The sequence below is a fragment of the Pseudophryne corroboree genome, chromosome 10, assembly GCF_028390025.1.
Source record: "Pseudophryne corroboree isolate aPseCor3 chromosome 10, aPseCor3.hap2, whole genome shotgun sequence".
Classification (NCBI taxonomy): domain Eukaryota; kingdom Metazoa; phylum Chordata; class Amphibia; order Anura; family Myobatrachidae; genus Pseudophryne; species Pseudophryne corroboree.
The window spans coordinates 35,670,342-35,685,191 of NC_086453.1; the positions used below are offsets into that span (position 1 = coordinate 35,670,342).

General features: G+C 44.6%; 1 protein-coding gene across 2 annotated transcripts in view; it reads right to left on the reverse strand.

Moving 5' to 3' along the window:
• Window positions 1–10,948: 10,948 nt before the first annotated feature.
• The window catches only part of LOC134965904 (protein RoBo-1-like), a 76,017-nt gene continuing 72,115 nt past the window's right edge, over window positions 10,949–14,850 (reverse strand). For both annotated transcript variants that reach the window (XM_063942302.1, XM_063942301.1), the window contains one exon: window positions 10,949–11,244. In XM_063942302.1, the coding sequence (XP_063798372.1) occupies window positions 11,054–11,244 (191 nt within the window). In that variant the 3' untranslated portion in view covers window positions 10,949–11,053. The remainder of the gene's footprint in view (window positions 11,245–14,850) is intronic.

Consider the following 14,850-nt stretch of genomic DNA (forward strand, 5'->3'; position numbering starts at 1 on the left):
TTGTGTATTCTCTGTGTATCTGTTAAGCGCCTTGGGTCCTATTAGAGAAAGAGCGCTATATAAATAAAATAATAATAATTATTATTATATTGATGAACCTTCCTTTACTAAGGAAACCTACTCCCCCTGTCTTACCCCCTGATATCCTCGTCACCTCGGGAAACATTGTAGGCTCATTTGTACTTATTACACTTTAAGTTAAATGTCAATACATTTGGAAACATTTTTCCAACCTGTTTTATTTTACAGTAACTTTACTAAATAAGAATTGATTTTGTATTACAACTGCGTCCCCACAAGAGTCCCTTCTGTGATGTACTAATGTTGGTGTATTACCTCCTGTTGTCATTTAGTAATGCGATTACATAAAGCTCCATCACTAGGACATTAACTATCGAATGTAAAAATAATAAATGGCTTCTATGACTTTTTTTTTAAAAAGGTTACCAAGTTTAAGCTGGGTACGCGCTAGACGATAAAGTGGACGATAACGATACATCGTCCGTAATATCGGCTAGTGTGTATGCACCATGGGGGTCATTCCGGGTTGATCGTAGCTGTGCTAAATTTAGCACAGCTACGATCATTCACACTGACATGCGGGGGAACGCCCAGCAAAGGATTAGTCCGCCCCGCATGTCGGTGCCGACACCCCTCACAGAAGTGCAAAGGCATCGCACAGCGGCGATGCCTTTGCATTTCAAAAGTAGCTCCCAGCCAGCGCAGCTTTAGCGTGCTGGCCGGGAGCTACTCATCGCTCCCCGGCCCGCAGTGGCTGAGTGTGACGTCACGCAGCCGCTGCTGCATGCCCCCCATTCGGTCCGGCCACGCCTGCGTTGGCCGGACCAAACCCAAGAAACGGCGGCCAAACGCCGCCGTTCCACCCCCTCCCGCCCAGCGATCACCTCTTCCTGTCAATCAGGCAGAGGCGATTGTATTCCTGCTATGGCCTTCGGCCGTCTGGCATGCGCTGACACATGCACAGTAGGGACCTGTGTGCTCTGCTGCATTAAACGCAGTGAGCGAACGGGTCAGAATAACCCCCTATGTCCCTGATGATGAACGCTCACGCATGTCATCAGCGACATCGCCCGTTGGCCATGCATGCCCAATATCACCGGTGATAGCCGTGCTGCCGACTGTAGCATGGCCCCTGCTCCCCCCATCCCCCTGCCATCGCTTGTCGCTGGGATACGTACTTGCCGGCCCTGCCGCTGGGTCCCATCTAACGCTGGGTGCGCACATTGTCGAGTCTGCACCTAACGTTAGAATTACAAATTGCGGCCACCGGAGGGAAAAAAAAAAAACTTTTTTTTTTGGGATGCTCTCTTTAAGATAATATATCCATTTAAATAGTAAGTAAAATGTAAGATTTATTAGGTATATTTACCTCTCAATTTATCACTCTAAAAAAACATTTACCTAATAAAAATTAAATATTACTTGATATATTTGTCCAAATATATCAACTTTTAAGAGTGCCCATAAAAAAGAGTTGTCTGTTCCTCCAGTGGCAGCTTATTGAGGATTGTGCAAACTTTGTGTTTCGCTCTGTCTGCGTTCCCGTCTGTCACGTGATGTGAGCAAAGGTCACTTGTTGGGAACTTCAGCCCAATTGACAATGTTTATGAATTCCCTATCAGGGAGGGTGTCCTACAGGTCATCAGATTATACTCCCACAGTGGGTCCATGGCGGGATGTGCTAATATATTGACAGTACATGAGACATTCTGGGAAGTATACTGTCACACAGGTTAGTTAATATTTATTGTCATGGTGATTATGCAGAATAGCTGAAGTGGTAATTATCATATGTATCATGTAATAATAAATCAAATAGATGGAAACACTTTGTACAGATGAATATCACATTTGTCTTTATACATAAAATATGACTCTTGTTGATCATTTTGTTAGTCCTAAAAATTTTTCACTGCATACTTGCCTACTTTTGAAAACTAATTCAGGGAGACTGCAGGTGTTGGCAGAATACGCCGCACGAAGCATGTCGTTGAGAAGGCGTGTCATGTTCCACCCAAGGGGCATATCTAGCTGCACCTATGGGCGTGTCTGTTGCCACTCAGTGGTGTGTCCTGCAGCGGCAGGTGAAAACTATTTATTATTATTATTATTATTATTATTATTATTATTACATTTTATTTATAAGGTGCCACACGTGTTTTGCAACACTGTACAAAAGACAGTACAGGTAGACAAACTTAGCATTACAGTAAATAAATAACAAAAATAGAGTACAGTTAAAAAGGAGCGCCACAATTGTCAAGACACAATACAGCTAAGATGTAAGTAGTGAGGGAGTAATCATCGTACTACTTGGGGCTGGCGGCCATAGATAGAGATGAGCCATTACCAGCATGAGAAAAAGCGGGTAAAAATGGTCGCTGAGTTGGGGAGAGCTGCGAGTGAAATGTGTCAAGAAGATGGCTTAGATAACAAGAGGAAAGAGGGCCCTGCTCTCAAGAGCTAACAATCTAGTGGGAAGGGTCGACAGACATGGACATGAGATGCAAGCAAGCAGGTAGAAGCCTGATGGCAGTATGCAAGCAAAGCTGAGATGTTCAAGGCATGAGGCAGGGTGATGGAGGAGCGGCCTCAGGACTAGGTTATGCATCAGGAGGGTATGCTTTGATGAATAGGTGGGATTTTAGTGCCCGTTTGAAGCTTTGCAAGGTAGGGGTGAGTCTAATGGAGCGGGGGAGTGCGTTCCACTGAAGTGGTGCAGCACGGGCATAGTCTTGAACTCAAGCATGGGAAGTAGTGACCATGGCGGTGGAGAGGCGACAGTTATTGGTCGAGCGTAGGGGGTGGGACGGAGTATGGAGGGAGAGGAGGTTGGAGATGTAGGGAGCAGTGGAATTAGAGATGGCCTTGTATGTAAGGGTGAGGAGTTTGAAAAGGATTCTGTAGGGGAATGGGAGCCAGTGTAGATTTTGTTGAAGGGGAGTGGCAGATGTGGAGCGGCGGGACAGGAAGATAAGCCTAGCTGCGGAGTTCAGGACAGATTGGAGGGGAGCAAGATGGGAGCAAGCGAGGCCAGTGAGGAGAACATTGCAGTAGTCGAGTCGTGAGATGACCAGTGAGTGGATCATAAGTTTAGTTGCACTCTGGGAGAGAAATGGCCTGATACGAGCAATGTTGCGTAGCTGGAACTGACAGGATTGTGCCAGAGCTTGGATGTGGGGTGCAAAGGAGAGGGATGAGTCAAGAGTGATGCCCAAGCAGCAGAGTTGGGGAACGGGGGAGATGGTGGTGTTGTCAACAATGATAGAGATATTGGTCGGGGGTGTTACTCTGGATGGGGAAAAGATGATGAGTTCAGTTTTGTCCATGTTTAGCTTCAGAGAGCACTCAGACATCCAGGAGGAGATTGCGGAGAGGCAGTTGAAAACCAGAGAGAGGACAGAGGGGGACAGATCAGGAGAGGAGAGGTAGAGTTGTGTGTCATCAGCGTAGAGGTGGTATTGAAGGCCAAAGGAGTTAATGAGCGCACCCCGGGAAGTGGTGTACAGGGAGAACAGAAGGGAGCCAAGGAAAGAACCCTGAGGGGACACCAACAGGAAGGTTGGAAGTGTGTGAGGTGGGTGCCAGAGGCAGACACAGAAGGAGCAGTTAGTAAGGTAAGAAGAAAACCAGTCAAGGACAGTGCTAGAGAGGCCAGCGTTTTGGAGTGTGCGGAGGAGGATAGGATGATCCCTGGATTTGGCTGAAAGCAGGTCATTGGTGACTTTCACCAGTGCAGCCTCAGTGGAGTGGAGTGGGCGAAAGCCAGATTGTAGTGGATCAAGGATGGAGTTGTCAGAGAGGTAGCTTGTGAGACGGCTGTAGACCAGTCATTCAAGTAATTTGGAGGCGAACGGGAGAAGAGAGATGGGGTGGTAGGTAGTGGGTGATGAAGGGTCAAGGTCTGTTTTTTTAAAGGATAGGTGAGACCAGAGCATGTTTGAATGGTGAGTGGAAGATGCCGGTAGAGAGCGATAGGTTAAAGAGGTGAGCAAGGTGGGAGCAGACAGTGGGGGAGAGGGAGCGGAGAAGACGGGAGGGAAGGGGGTCTAGGGGGCAGGTGGAGGGGGGAGGATAAGATGAGGGAGTGGACTTCCTTGTCAAAAGTGGGACGGAAGGAGGACAGGGTGGGATAGATGGAGGGGAGGGATGATGGGGGCAGGGGGGTAGCAGAGGGGTGACGGCAGGAGATTTCGTTTCGGATGTTCTCAATTTTGGAGATGAAGAAGGAGGCAAAGTCGGGGCAGTGAGGTAGGATGGGAGGGGAGTAGCATACCACCAGAGCAGGTTTATGTTATGTATTAAATTCTGGCTCTGGTGGGTGGAGTAGCCGATATTTCCTAATAGCAGGCATTCCCAACCACGGTCCTCAAGGCACACTAACAGTGCAGGTTTTAGTGATATCCAGGCTGCAGCACAGATGGTTAAATCAAAATAACTGAGCTGCTAATTAAGTCACCTGTGCTCAAGCCTGGATAGCACTAAAACCTGCACTGTTGGTGTGCCTTGAGGACCGTGGTTGGGAATGCCTGCCTTATAGGGATGAAAGTTTCTATCCGTGAAGATTCTTGGGTAAACCTAAACAGTTTATTTTACGCATTTATTGGGTGGGATGTAGTAACAGGAAAATGTGGTAAAAACCCATTTTCAGGATTTTACAGCATATCCTGTATGTACTAAGACCTAGACGCCGGGTTTCCGATGCGGAGGTTTACATCAGCTATACCTGGCATTATCCTATAGAAACCTATGGGCTTCTTTCCACATCGGTGCTGTCAGAGGGAGATACGATTGGATCCCTTCCATAATAATAATAATAATAATAATAATAAGTTAGTACATATGCGATTAGTAACACTGTGGTAAGTGGCTGGATGTACTGCATATTCTTAGTACATCCCGCCCACTGTCCCTTCCTGGGCTGTGGTTGCCAGTACCAGCCGCCTTCCAGGGCTCTTGTTTCCTATGCAGAGGGCCGCATCAGCTATGCCGTGGCAGGTTAAATAAATAGTTCTGCTGCCTACGTGTAACCTTAGTACAGTAGTCCTGGAGGTAATGGCTTTTTAAAAAATAAAGATGAGAGTTGCCATTAAAAAAAAAAAAACTAAAAACTTTGTGTTCATGATTTACTGGATTGGAGAGCGTTGTGTTATTTCCCACTGGATAAGTGACAAGAGCAGGTCGAGGGATTTAATTGCTTCTCCCTTTTAAAGTTTTTTTAAATATAAAAATTGAGGGTTCATATTAGTACATTGCATCAAATTGCATCCAGTTATTAGGATATAGAATTAGTAGAGCACATTATACACATTACACCAGCCAGAGCACGTTGTACACATTATGCCAGGCAGACCACAGTATACACATTACACCAGGCAGAGCACAGTATACACATTACACCAGGCAGAGCACAGTCTACACATTACACCAGGCAGAGCACAGTATACACATTACACCAGGCAGAGCACAGTATACACATTACACCAGGCAGAGCACAGTATACACATTACACCAGGCAGAGCACAGTATACACATTACGCCAGGTAGACCACAGTATACACATTATGCAAGGTAGAGCACATTATACACATTACACCAGGCAGAGCACGTTGTACACATTATGCCAGGCAGAGTCCCGCAGGACAGGACGAGGGGAGAGTAGTGCCCACATTTCCCAGCGCTGCTCGGCTCAGATGGCGGCTGCCCACTCCTCTGTGGCGTCAATTAATAACTCCGCAGGCACCTAAGGTGATGTGATGTCATGACACAGCAGCGTAATTTTGCAAAACTCCGCCCAGCAAATGGATGGAACATGGTCGACATGAGTTTTTCAATTTAAAATTTTTTTTTTTTTAAACTTTTTCATACATTCCGATCCACGTGGACTACAACTGGGAACAGTAACCTTGCCTGAAGCATGGCAAGCGAACATGGTGCACTAACTGGGGTTCCCGGTCACATTACGGAGAAAACTACAAAATAACCCACATAAATGCATGTCGCCCTTGTTCACGTCGACATTTTGTCCATGTCGACCTATTTCCGGTGTCAACCCCGAGTCCCAGACCCGCCAGGGAGACAGAGAAGGAGGAGGAGGGCTATGTCAGCAGCAGAGTGGGTGTAGTATGGTATGCCGGCGGGCGGGCTTTCAGCGGCCAGCATACCGGCGCTGGAATCCCGACAGCCGTCATACCGACAGCTGGGTGAGCGCAAATGAGCCCTTTGTGGGCTCACTGCGCTCGCGCCACGCTATCTATTCTCCCTCTAGGGGGGTCGTGGACCCCCAAGAGGGAGAAAAGCTGTCGGTATGCCGGCGGTTGGGATTCCGGCGCCGGTATGCTGGTCGTCGGGAGCCCGTCCGCCGCCAAACTGAAGACCACCCCAGCAGAGTACACGTACCATGGGAGAACTTTGGCAGAGGCAGCAGGTAACCAGCCTCCCTGTGCATGCGCAGTCCGGATTCTCATGGGGGCCAGGTAGTGCAGTGGAAATCCGGGAGCTGCAGATCCATTTGCGGGGCAGTGGGAAACTCGGGCAAAAAACATGAGCCTCCCGCTAAACGCAGGAGGGTAGGCAAGTCTGTTTCACTGTCACTTTGTTGACAGGAGATGGGCCATTAACATCCTGAGTATCTGAATGTGACAAAGATACATATTTATCATTATTACAAAGATTATCAGTCCTTTCATATAAAGTAATATGATAGATCATAAGCCGAGATATAGTACTAAATTACATCAACGCAAACTGTATTGATAAGGTGAAATATGATTGTAAGTGAAAAAACAAAAACTGATTACATATCCACAGGCACAGTAGTAATGCAGTTATATACAATTTGATTAATTATAATATGCATAGTCGCCAGATACAGTATAACAGATATAGTGATCGTCCACTTTATAATATTAATGGGTAACCCTTCAAATTGTGTGGATAAATGTTACATTCCTTATTATACTGTACATAATGGGCAGAATTCAAATGTTACCACACCGGCTGCCTCTAGATGGTGCCCAAATGGAGCTATTCAATTGTAGCTCCGTTCAGGTGTGATAGTTGCCTGAGGGGTTTGAGCTGAAATGCGCAGAAAGTGTCCTGTTTGGTAGCCCAAATGGCACTTTTCGCGATTGCGCCCAGCACTTTGGTCAGGTTTATATTTATGCAGCTAAACCAGACCTCTATGGGCAAGGTCAGTGTGAAAACCAGCAACAATTGAATACCGCCCCTCACGATCTCCCATCAGTTTTGAATATTGTATATCGACGTGTATACTGTATGTCTTTTGTTGATCACTATATTAAAGCAAACTATCAACTGCTTCATTAAAAAGAGGCCATTAGACCAACAATCTCCTGAATGCCTTAGTGCGACAAATATACATACTATATACAGTATACTGTTGTTGTTATTATTATTATTATTGTCATCATCAATATTGTGGGTTCTTTCAGTTATACAGGATAAGGCAGTGAACTTATCTATTCTTAACCCGCTTCATGGGTGGGATGTATTGCCGTCCGTATTCGGCTGACTTTCTGGACATTTTTTTAAAGTTTCCATCACTTATAAGGCAGTATCCGGCCATGTAAGTGATTGCCCCTTTAAAAAAAAAAAACATCTGAGTTCAGCCGGCGTCCCGCACGTCAGCCGAACTCCGACGCCATTACATCCCGCCCCATGAATCGATGCAGGTGTTGAGTTCAACTGATTTGTTCGATCCATCTGGAAAGAGTGAATTGCATTGGAAGATCCAGCAGACCTGGCGGCATCAAGATTTCAACCCGTATTCCCCACTAGGACTGTTATTGAATTGAAAAAGGAACCTACGCCAATTTCCCAGTGATTTCTGCAGCCCTTCTCAGACACGTAAGTGCACACCTCCCAACATTCTTCAAAATGGTGATCAGCACCTTTTTAGGGCACCTTCAGCATGGCCCCGGAGAAGGGGACATGACTTTGTGCCAGGAGGAATGGTCTTGCAGAAAAATCCATACACGTGAGCCAGGCCTAGATTTTTCTTAATTCTAGGGGCAGACCAAGTGGTCCAGCATACCTCCAGAATGAAGAAGCATGCCCCCTATCCAGTGTCAGACTGGGTAATATTATTGTAGTGGTATGGGCCCATACATAGGGGTGTGGTCACCTGTCACAGAAGCTCGGCTAACCATTAGCGATTGCATGTTCTGGGCCCCTTGATAAATATATACAGTGAATACTGCTAGTGCATGCACGATAATGTGCCAGATTAATAACTGCAATGCACTGCAGAGAATACACCATAGTCCTGTACAGTATAAGGTAACATTCGTATATAATGTATAACTCAAGTGCACAGTCTGAAACCCGATCCCTAGAAAAGAGGTGGGTCCACAGGCAGTGGTTACCATCTGTACCCCTGTTGTCCAGTCTGACCCTGCCCCAGTCACTCTATCTGCTGAATTGATGGCGAGAACATTCACATGTCAACTATTCACTGCTTGCTCTGCGGATGATGAGAGGAGACCTAAACCACCATGGAATAAAGTGACCTGCAAGTGGATCAATGGGATAGTGCTCAATAAGCAGGTCTATCACATCACAATAAGGACGGTTGGGAGGTATGGTAAGTACAGTATATTGGTGCAGGGTATGCAGCAGGGGCCCCACTGGATCTCATATGCATTGCACATCCTGCACAAATTATAGATATAGTACGCACATGCTTTTAAGATTTCCATCCAGTAAAGGTTCTGCCTTTAAATAAGCATAAGAAATAAACAGGTTTGTGCTGTAGCACTATAGATGTAGTTTCCTCCAAAACCACTTGGTGGCAGTGCCTCACCAGTGTGAGCAGAGCGAAGGAAACAGGCAGGACACTTACCGGGTCTGGCTCTGAGTCACATGTAATGCCAACAGCTGTGCAAATGGTCGATGTTTTATAACTGTGCATGTGGCTAAGTAGCTAAAAAGTAGCAACAGCGCGGTGTGTCGGCACTGAGTCTCAGTTACGATTGCGACGCACTGTCTCTGGAATATATTGGATGCTTCTGGGTGGCGGATACTTAGACGCACGGAGATTTGAAACATTAACATATAAATATAGAATCACAGACTGTGACGCTAGATAAGAACCACTTGGCCCATCTAGTCTGCCCCTTAGCCTTTAGGTAATCTCAGCCTTTTGTGATCCTTAGATTTTTGTAAGGATATTCACATGACTATCCGATTAATTTTTCAATTGCTGTACTGTCTTAGACTCTACCACCTCTGCTGGGAGGCTATTCCACCTGTCCACTACTGTTTTTGTGAAGTCATTCCACAAGTTCTAATACTTCTCTTCGTATGATAGTGCATACGCACTTGCCAGATGTCGACAGTGACAGAACGGCAGTCCGGGGAGGAGCTTGGCCATGCGGCATTCGGCATGGCATCGCATGAAACACCACCAGATTGAGCTGCATGTTCAGCTGACGGGCGATGTCGCAAGTGACCTGCGGGAACATCGTTGACAATCTATTGGGTACACATTGGACGATTTGAACAATATGTCGTTCAGAAATGTTGGAAATCAGTCCTATCGTTCAAAAAGTCCTCTAGTATGTACTAAGCTGGCATCCACATAATTTCATTCCAGACACGAATACCTACAGCTGAACAAAGTGAAAATATAATCAAATAACGACAATCACCTAGCAGTGAGAGAAAAGGTGAAATGAGGCAGATAAATGTGAAATCTCAGTTATACTTGAGAGATGGATGATGCAGCTATAATTATTCAGTCACGTGTATAAGGTGGTAATACATGAATATTAGACACTGCTCTATGTTCAGAGCTGCAGTTATCACAATATACTGTACTGTGCCAATTTTTTTCTACTGTGTGTGTGTATCTAAGTTGTGTTGGAATATGGGGTGTGCTACTTCACTTTCCTGCGAACCCTGGTGCCAGTGCCTACATAGCTCAATGCATACCTCCCAACTTTGTTCCCTTGCAAGGGGGGACATCTGCCGCTCCCGTCCAAAAAAGAAGTGTGGCCTATGGAAAAGGGGATGTGGCTTCCTGGGAGGGCCCAAAATCGTGAGCCACACCCCCGTTTTCATCACTGAGGGGGCGTGCCCAGCGCTCTGTGAGCTGCTGACATGTCCCCTCTCCCTCTGTCTCCAGTGAATAGACGCTGTGCCTCTGAGTGCTGGAGCCTCCCAACTGCCCCCACCGCGGGACACTGCGGCCCGCGGGTGGGACAGTGCCAAAAAAATGGGACTGTCTCACGAAAATCGGGACAGTTGGGAGGTATGCTCAATGTACTTCTGCTACACCATCAACCCCGCACCTACTGCCACCACGGGCATAGTGGATAGCCCAGGGCTTCACCCCAGGCCTGAGGGATCCTTAAGAGGGTGACCCCTTTATCGGGTGGTCCCCACCTCTGAAGAATTTTGTACCTGGGGTTGCCAGTTTGGGACAGGATACTGTGATAGCAGGGGGACACTGTGATGGATGTCTCCCTGCTATGGCAACCCCCTACCCTGCCGAATGCAAGAATCAAATGCTGGTACTTGAAATACTGGTTTGCCCCTGTATTTTAGTATCAGACTGGGCTCAGAGGTTTGGGACTTGTTAAGCTTTTGATGGGGGACCCCATGACATTTTTTTTTATACAAAAAAACAACTTTTAACTCTTTCAAACTCTCCTATCCCAAAAAAGCTGCATATATTGTAGCGATCTGTGCAGTGCTTCTCTCAGATTCACCTGCCACAGGCTGGTCTGTATGGATGGGTTGTCAGTCGATCTTGAGGTGAATTTTTGATCGATTTTAAAACCGACTGTTTGTAAATTTCTGTTTTGCATTGAGTCTGTAAGAAAGCCTCAATGTTACCTTGCCAAATTTTGCCTTTAGTAAATCAACCAAAAACCGGTAAACAAAAAACAACACAGACAAAAAATTGTTCAGAATTGATCTTTAGTACATACACCACCCTATTTTTTTAGCATCATTTTGCTATACGAGTTGCTGTTTGTGATACATGAGGACTGTTAGTTTCAATGTTTCAGTAGGTAAACAAGAATATTATCATCATAAACGCAACAATATGAAAATGAAGATTAAGGCCAGAACTTCCTCCAGTGCATGAAACACGAACAGTAACACTTATTCCATCGGTGATCACAGATTGGTTCCCGATATTGCAGATACTGGGAGTGGCACAACCACGGAGAACGACCTCATTGGACAATGTTCCTATTGCAGGCAAGAAAAGCATGAGATCCGAGGTCTGAACCACAGTATAAAGCACATCATAGGCAACAGGACAGTGATATACTGCTTATAGATTGTAAGGATCATAAGGATGTAAAACAAACAAACAACAGAACTGAGCTAGATAGGTAGTTTACCACGGGGCTTTCTGGCAGCATAAGCTGAAAATGGTATCTTGTGGTGGGACAGAAATACATTGCTGTTTAACAGTTTATCAATAGTACCAATTCACATTACACCACACAGTAGTGCCCCTTATATATGACCGGTAGAGCCCCTTATACACATTACACCATGTAGAGCCCCTTTTATACATTTTACGGGAGATGGAGCCCCTTTTATACACATTATGCCAGGTAGAGCCCCTTATACACATTGCCCAAGCAGAGCCCCTTACACACATCATGCCAGGTAGAACCCCTTATACACCTTGCACCAGGTGGAGCCCATTATACACATTGCACCAGGTAGAGCCTCTTATACACATTGCACCAGGTAGAGCCTCTTATACACATTGCATCAGGTAGAGCCTCTTATACACATTGCATCAGGTAGAGCCTCTTATACACATTACACCAGGTACAGCCTCTCTCTCTCTCTCTCTCTCTCTCTTTCTCTCTCTCTCTCTCTCTATATATATATATATATATATATATGTGTAGAGAGCGAGTGATTGAGTGAGTGTGTATGTATGTATGTATGTATATGTGTTTGTTTGCGTGTGCCATTCGCCCCACTACCTGTGTCCCCGTCACTCACCATCCAGCTGCAGCAGTAGGTCGGTTCCCCCGGATCCCGCTCTATTACCCACATGCTGGTTGGAAGTGAGTAGTGTGGGTGGGCAGCCAGCAGGGGGCGGGATACGGGCAGTCTGAGGTGGCCAGCAGGGGACGGCAGCGGGAGTCAGGTAGCGCAAAACAGGCAGCGGGTGCGCCCATGCAATTTGGAAAGCACTAGATGGTGGCTGCACCCATGCACCCGTGCACCCAGGCTGCCGCTGCAGTACCCCGGGCACCCACCCTGCTACCCCGCACCTAAAACCACCACTGATAAATGTGACTATAATCTTTAATCCTACTACCTATCTTTCTCTAGAATCATCTTGATTGCTGCTGCTGCTACAAAGAGCTCTGATCAGCAGAGTTCTCTGCATACAGATTACAGAATGTCCTGAGGGGCGTGGGAGCTGCTGCACACGCTCAGCTACAGCAGCTCCTTTTCCATCATCACAACCTGCAGTGCAATGTCCACCAGTCTTCTCATCTCAGCCCCATATGTGTGTGTCTGTATCTTTGCATGTACAGTATGTGTGTGGTGTATTATGTACAGATGTGACTTCTCATCTCGCTAGTTGAGGCAAACAAAGGTCATTTGCCAAAAGCAGGTGCCCGCTGATGTGCAATGAACGTGCAGCCCCGATCTATAGGATCGCATGTGTGCGAGCACTCCCACGAAACGGATCGCAGTCGGGTGCGAATAGTCACAATTGCGGCACATTTGCACATATGATAAGTTTGCAGCTGAGAAGGGTCTTATCTACAGTCTGTATGAAATGTACAAGGCACCTAAATGAATATATTCTCTAAGCTCAATGTACTAAATTAAGGACAAGGCAATATCATTTTGGCACAGCTCAATGAAAACTGTACGGTGGCAAAGATAGGACGGCCAGGACGGAGCAAAATCCAACAATGCACAACTGACAATAACAAACAATCTACATTGCAGGCAGATATCCCCCGTGGTACCTACATTATACTATCGCAATAACAGGAAGAAAAGAAGGAAAAAGCTGTATTGTTGGTGCACGTAAGGAAGATTAGATCTGGTTATCACATCTGCCTATATTTTAATAAAATTTTACTTTTATTGATGTCTGTTTAAAACTGGTGTACATTACTTACACATGACCATGAGTACAAGCGAAACATAGAGGTTAAAATTCTGACATAGACAAAGCAGACAAAGTGCAAATGAAATAAAGGTGATTTTAAGATTAAAATGTGTGTCCACGTGTTTTATTCTAATGTCCAAATATATGCAATCTGTTATTCCAGAATTGGATCAATATTCATTTATGTGTTTAGTCATCATCAAATTCTTAAAGGAGGCATTTGGAGAATATAGATGTTAATTGTGGTAGTATTCTCAATATGAATAATATGAGCTGTTTGGATTCAACTTGAATGTAACAGAATATTCGTCGCAATAGCTAGTTAGATCAAATGTGAAGGTGATGCTATAAATCCAATATTAATGTGTAATACACTCTGAGGGGGTGAATATCTTCCTCAGTTGTTTATAATTAATAAAGAATATAACACTCTCTTATAATGTTCTGGTATTCACGCTATGGTTATCCCTTGAAGGAGAGCACCTTTGTTTATAAGGGCTGGTGATACCTTCCCAATTAATTTGATTCACTCCCTTTCCATATTTTGTATTTATGCAAAATGTAATTCATTAATATCTGAATATTTGGTGTCAATAATAATAGTTAGGTATATGGCAGTCGATTATAATAGTTAGGTGTTCACAATATTATTAACCCTAGAGGAAAAAATATCCTCATTATGAAGGATTAGTGACACCTTTCCAAATATCAATATATAATCAAACCGTTGAATTGTACACCATCATCAAACATCCAAACTGATTATTGAAAAGGAGGATCTTTTATTGTGTTACTGTTATTGTGGTGTCCAATATATTATAAGGAGATATATCTCTCCCTCAGTTGTTTATATTGGATCAATTATATGACAATCTATTATAACTTTCAGGTATTCACATTGTCCTTATAAGGAGAGCGCCTTCATTTATTGAGGACTGGTAACACATTCGTTCTTAGTCATATTCAATTCTTTAATTTTTTATATATCCATGATAATTAAGTATATGACATCAGTTATGATAATTTGATGTTCAGAGTGTTATTATCCCTAGAAGGAAAGCATCTTCATTTTTGGGGATTAGTGACACCTTCTTAAATGTCAGTGTATAGTGTGACTAACAGATTGTGCATCACCATTAGACATCTAATGTAGTTATTGAAAAGGAAAAGCCTTTATTTAATGGATAGAATATATAGATAGCGACGATCTGAATGAAGATTTTATTATCGTGGTTCATATATGCCACATAGTAATAGTATATTTCCCAAACAGCTTTAAATATTAATGTTAAAACATTATTGTATTCATATCTGTCACATTATATCAAAGATACCTTACAGACCTTTCCTTCTTTCCTTCCTGTATTTATGATAGCTGTAGTTGGTAGCACCCCCACAGTGGATCGCAATTACTACGAATTCAATAGGGGTCCGAGAGGGAACTTATGTTCCAAATGCAGATTAGATAAAAATAGTGTGTGTGCAGATACATTATTATTGTGATAGTGAACAAAAATGGTATCTAACTCCCCATAACAAACATGAATATCCATCCCATGATCGAGGTGTTGTTACCCCTGTAAAGGTGGTGCAGTTCATACTACAGTATTGTCATGAATGGGAGTGCACCCCAAAACAATCAAACTGGTTTTCTGCTTTACTGTTCATTCCTGCCCAAATTAGCCAACAAACTG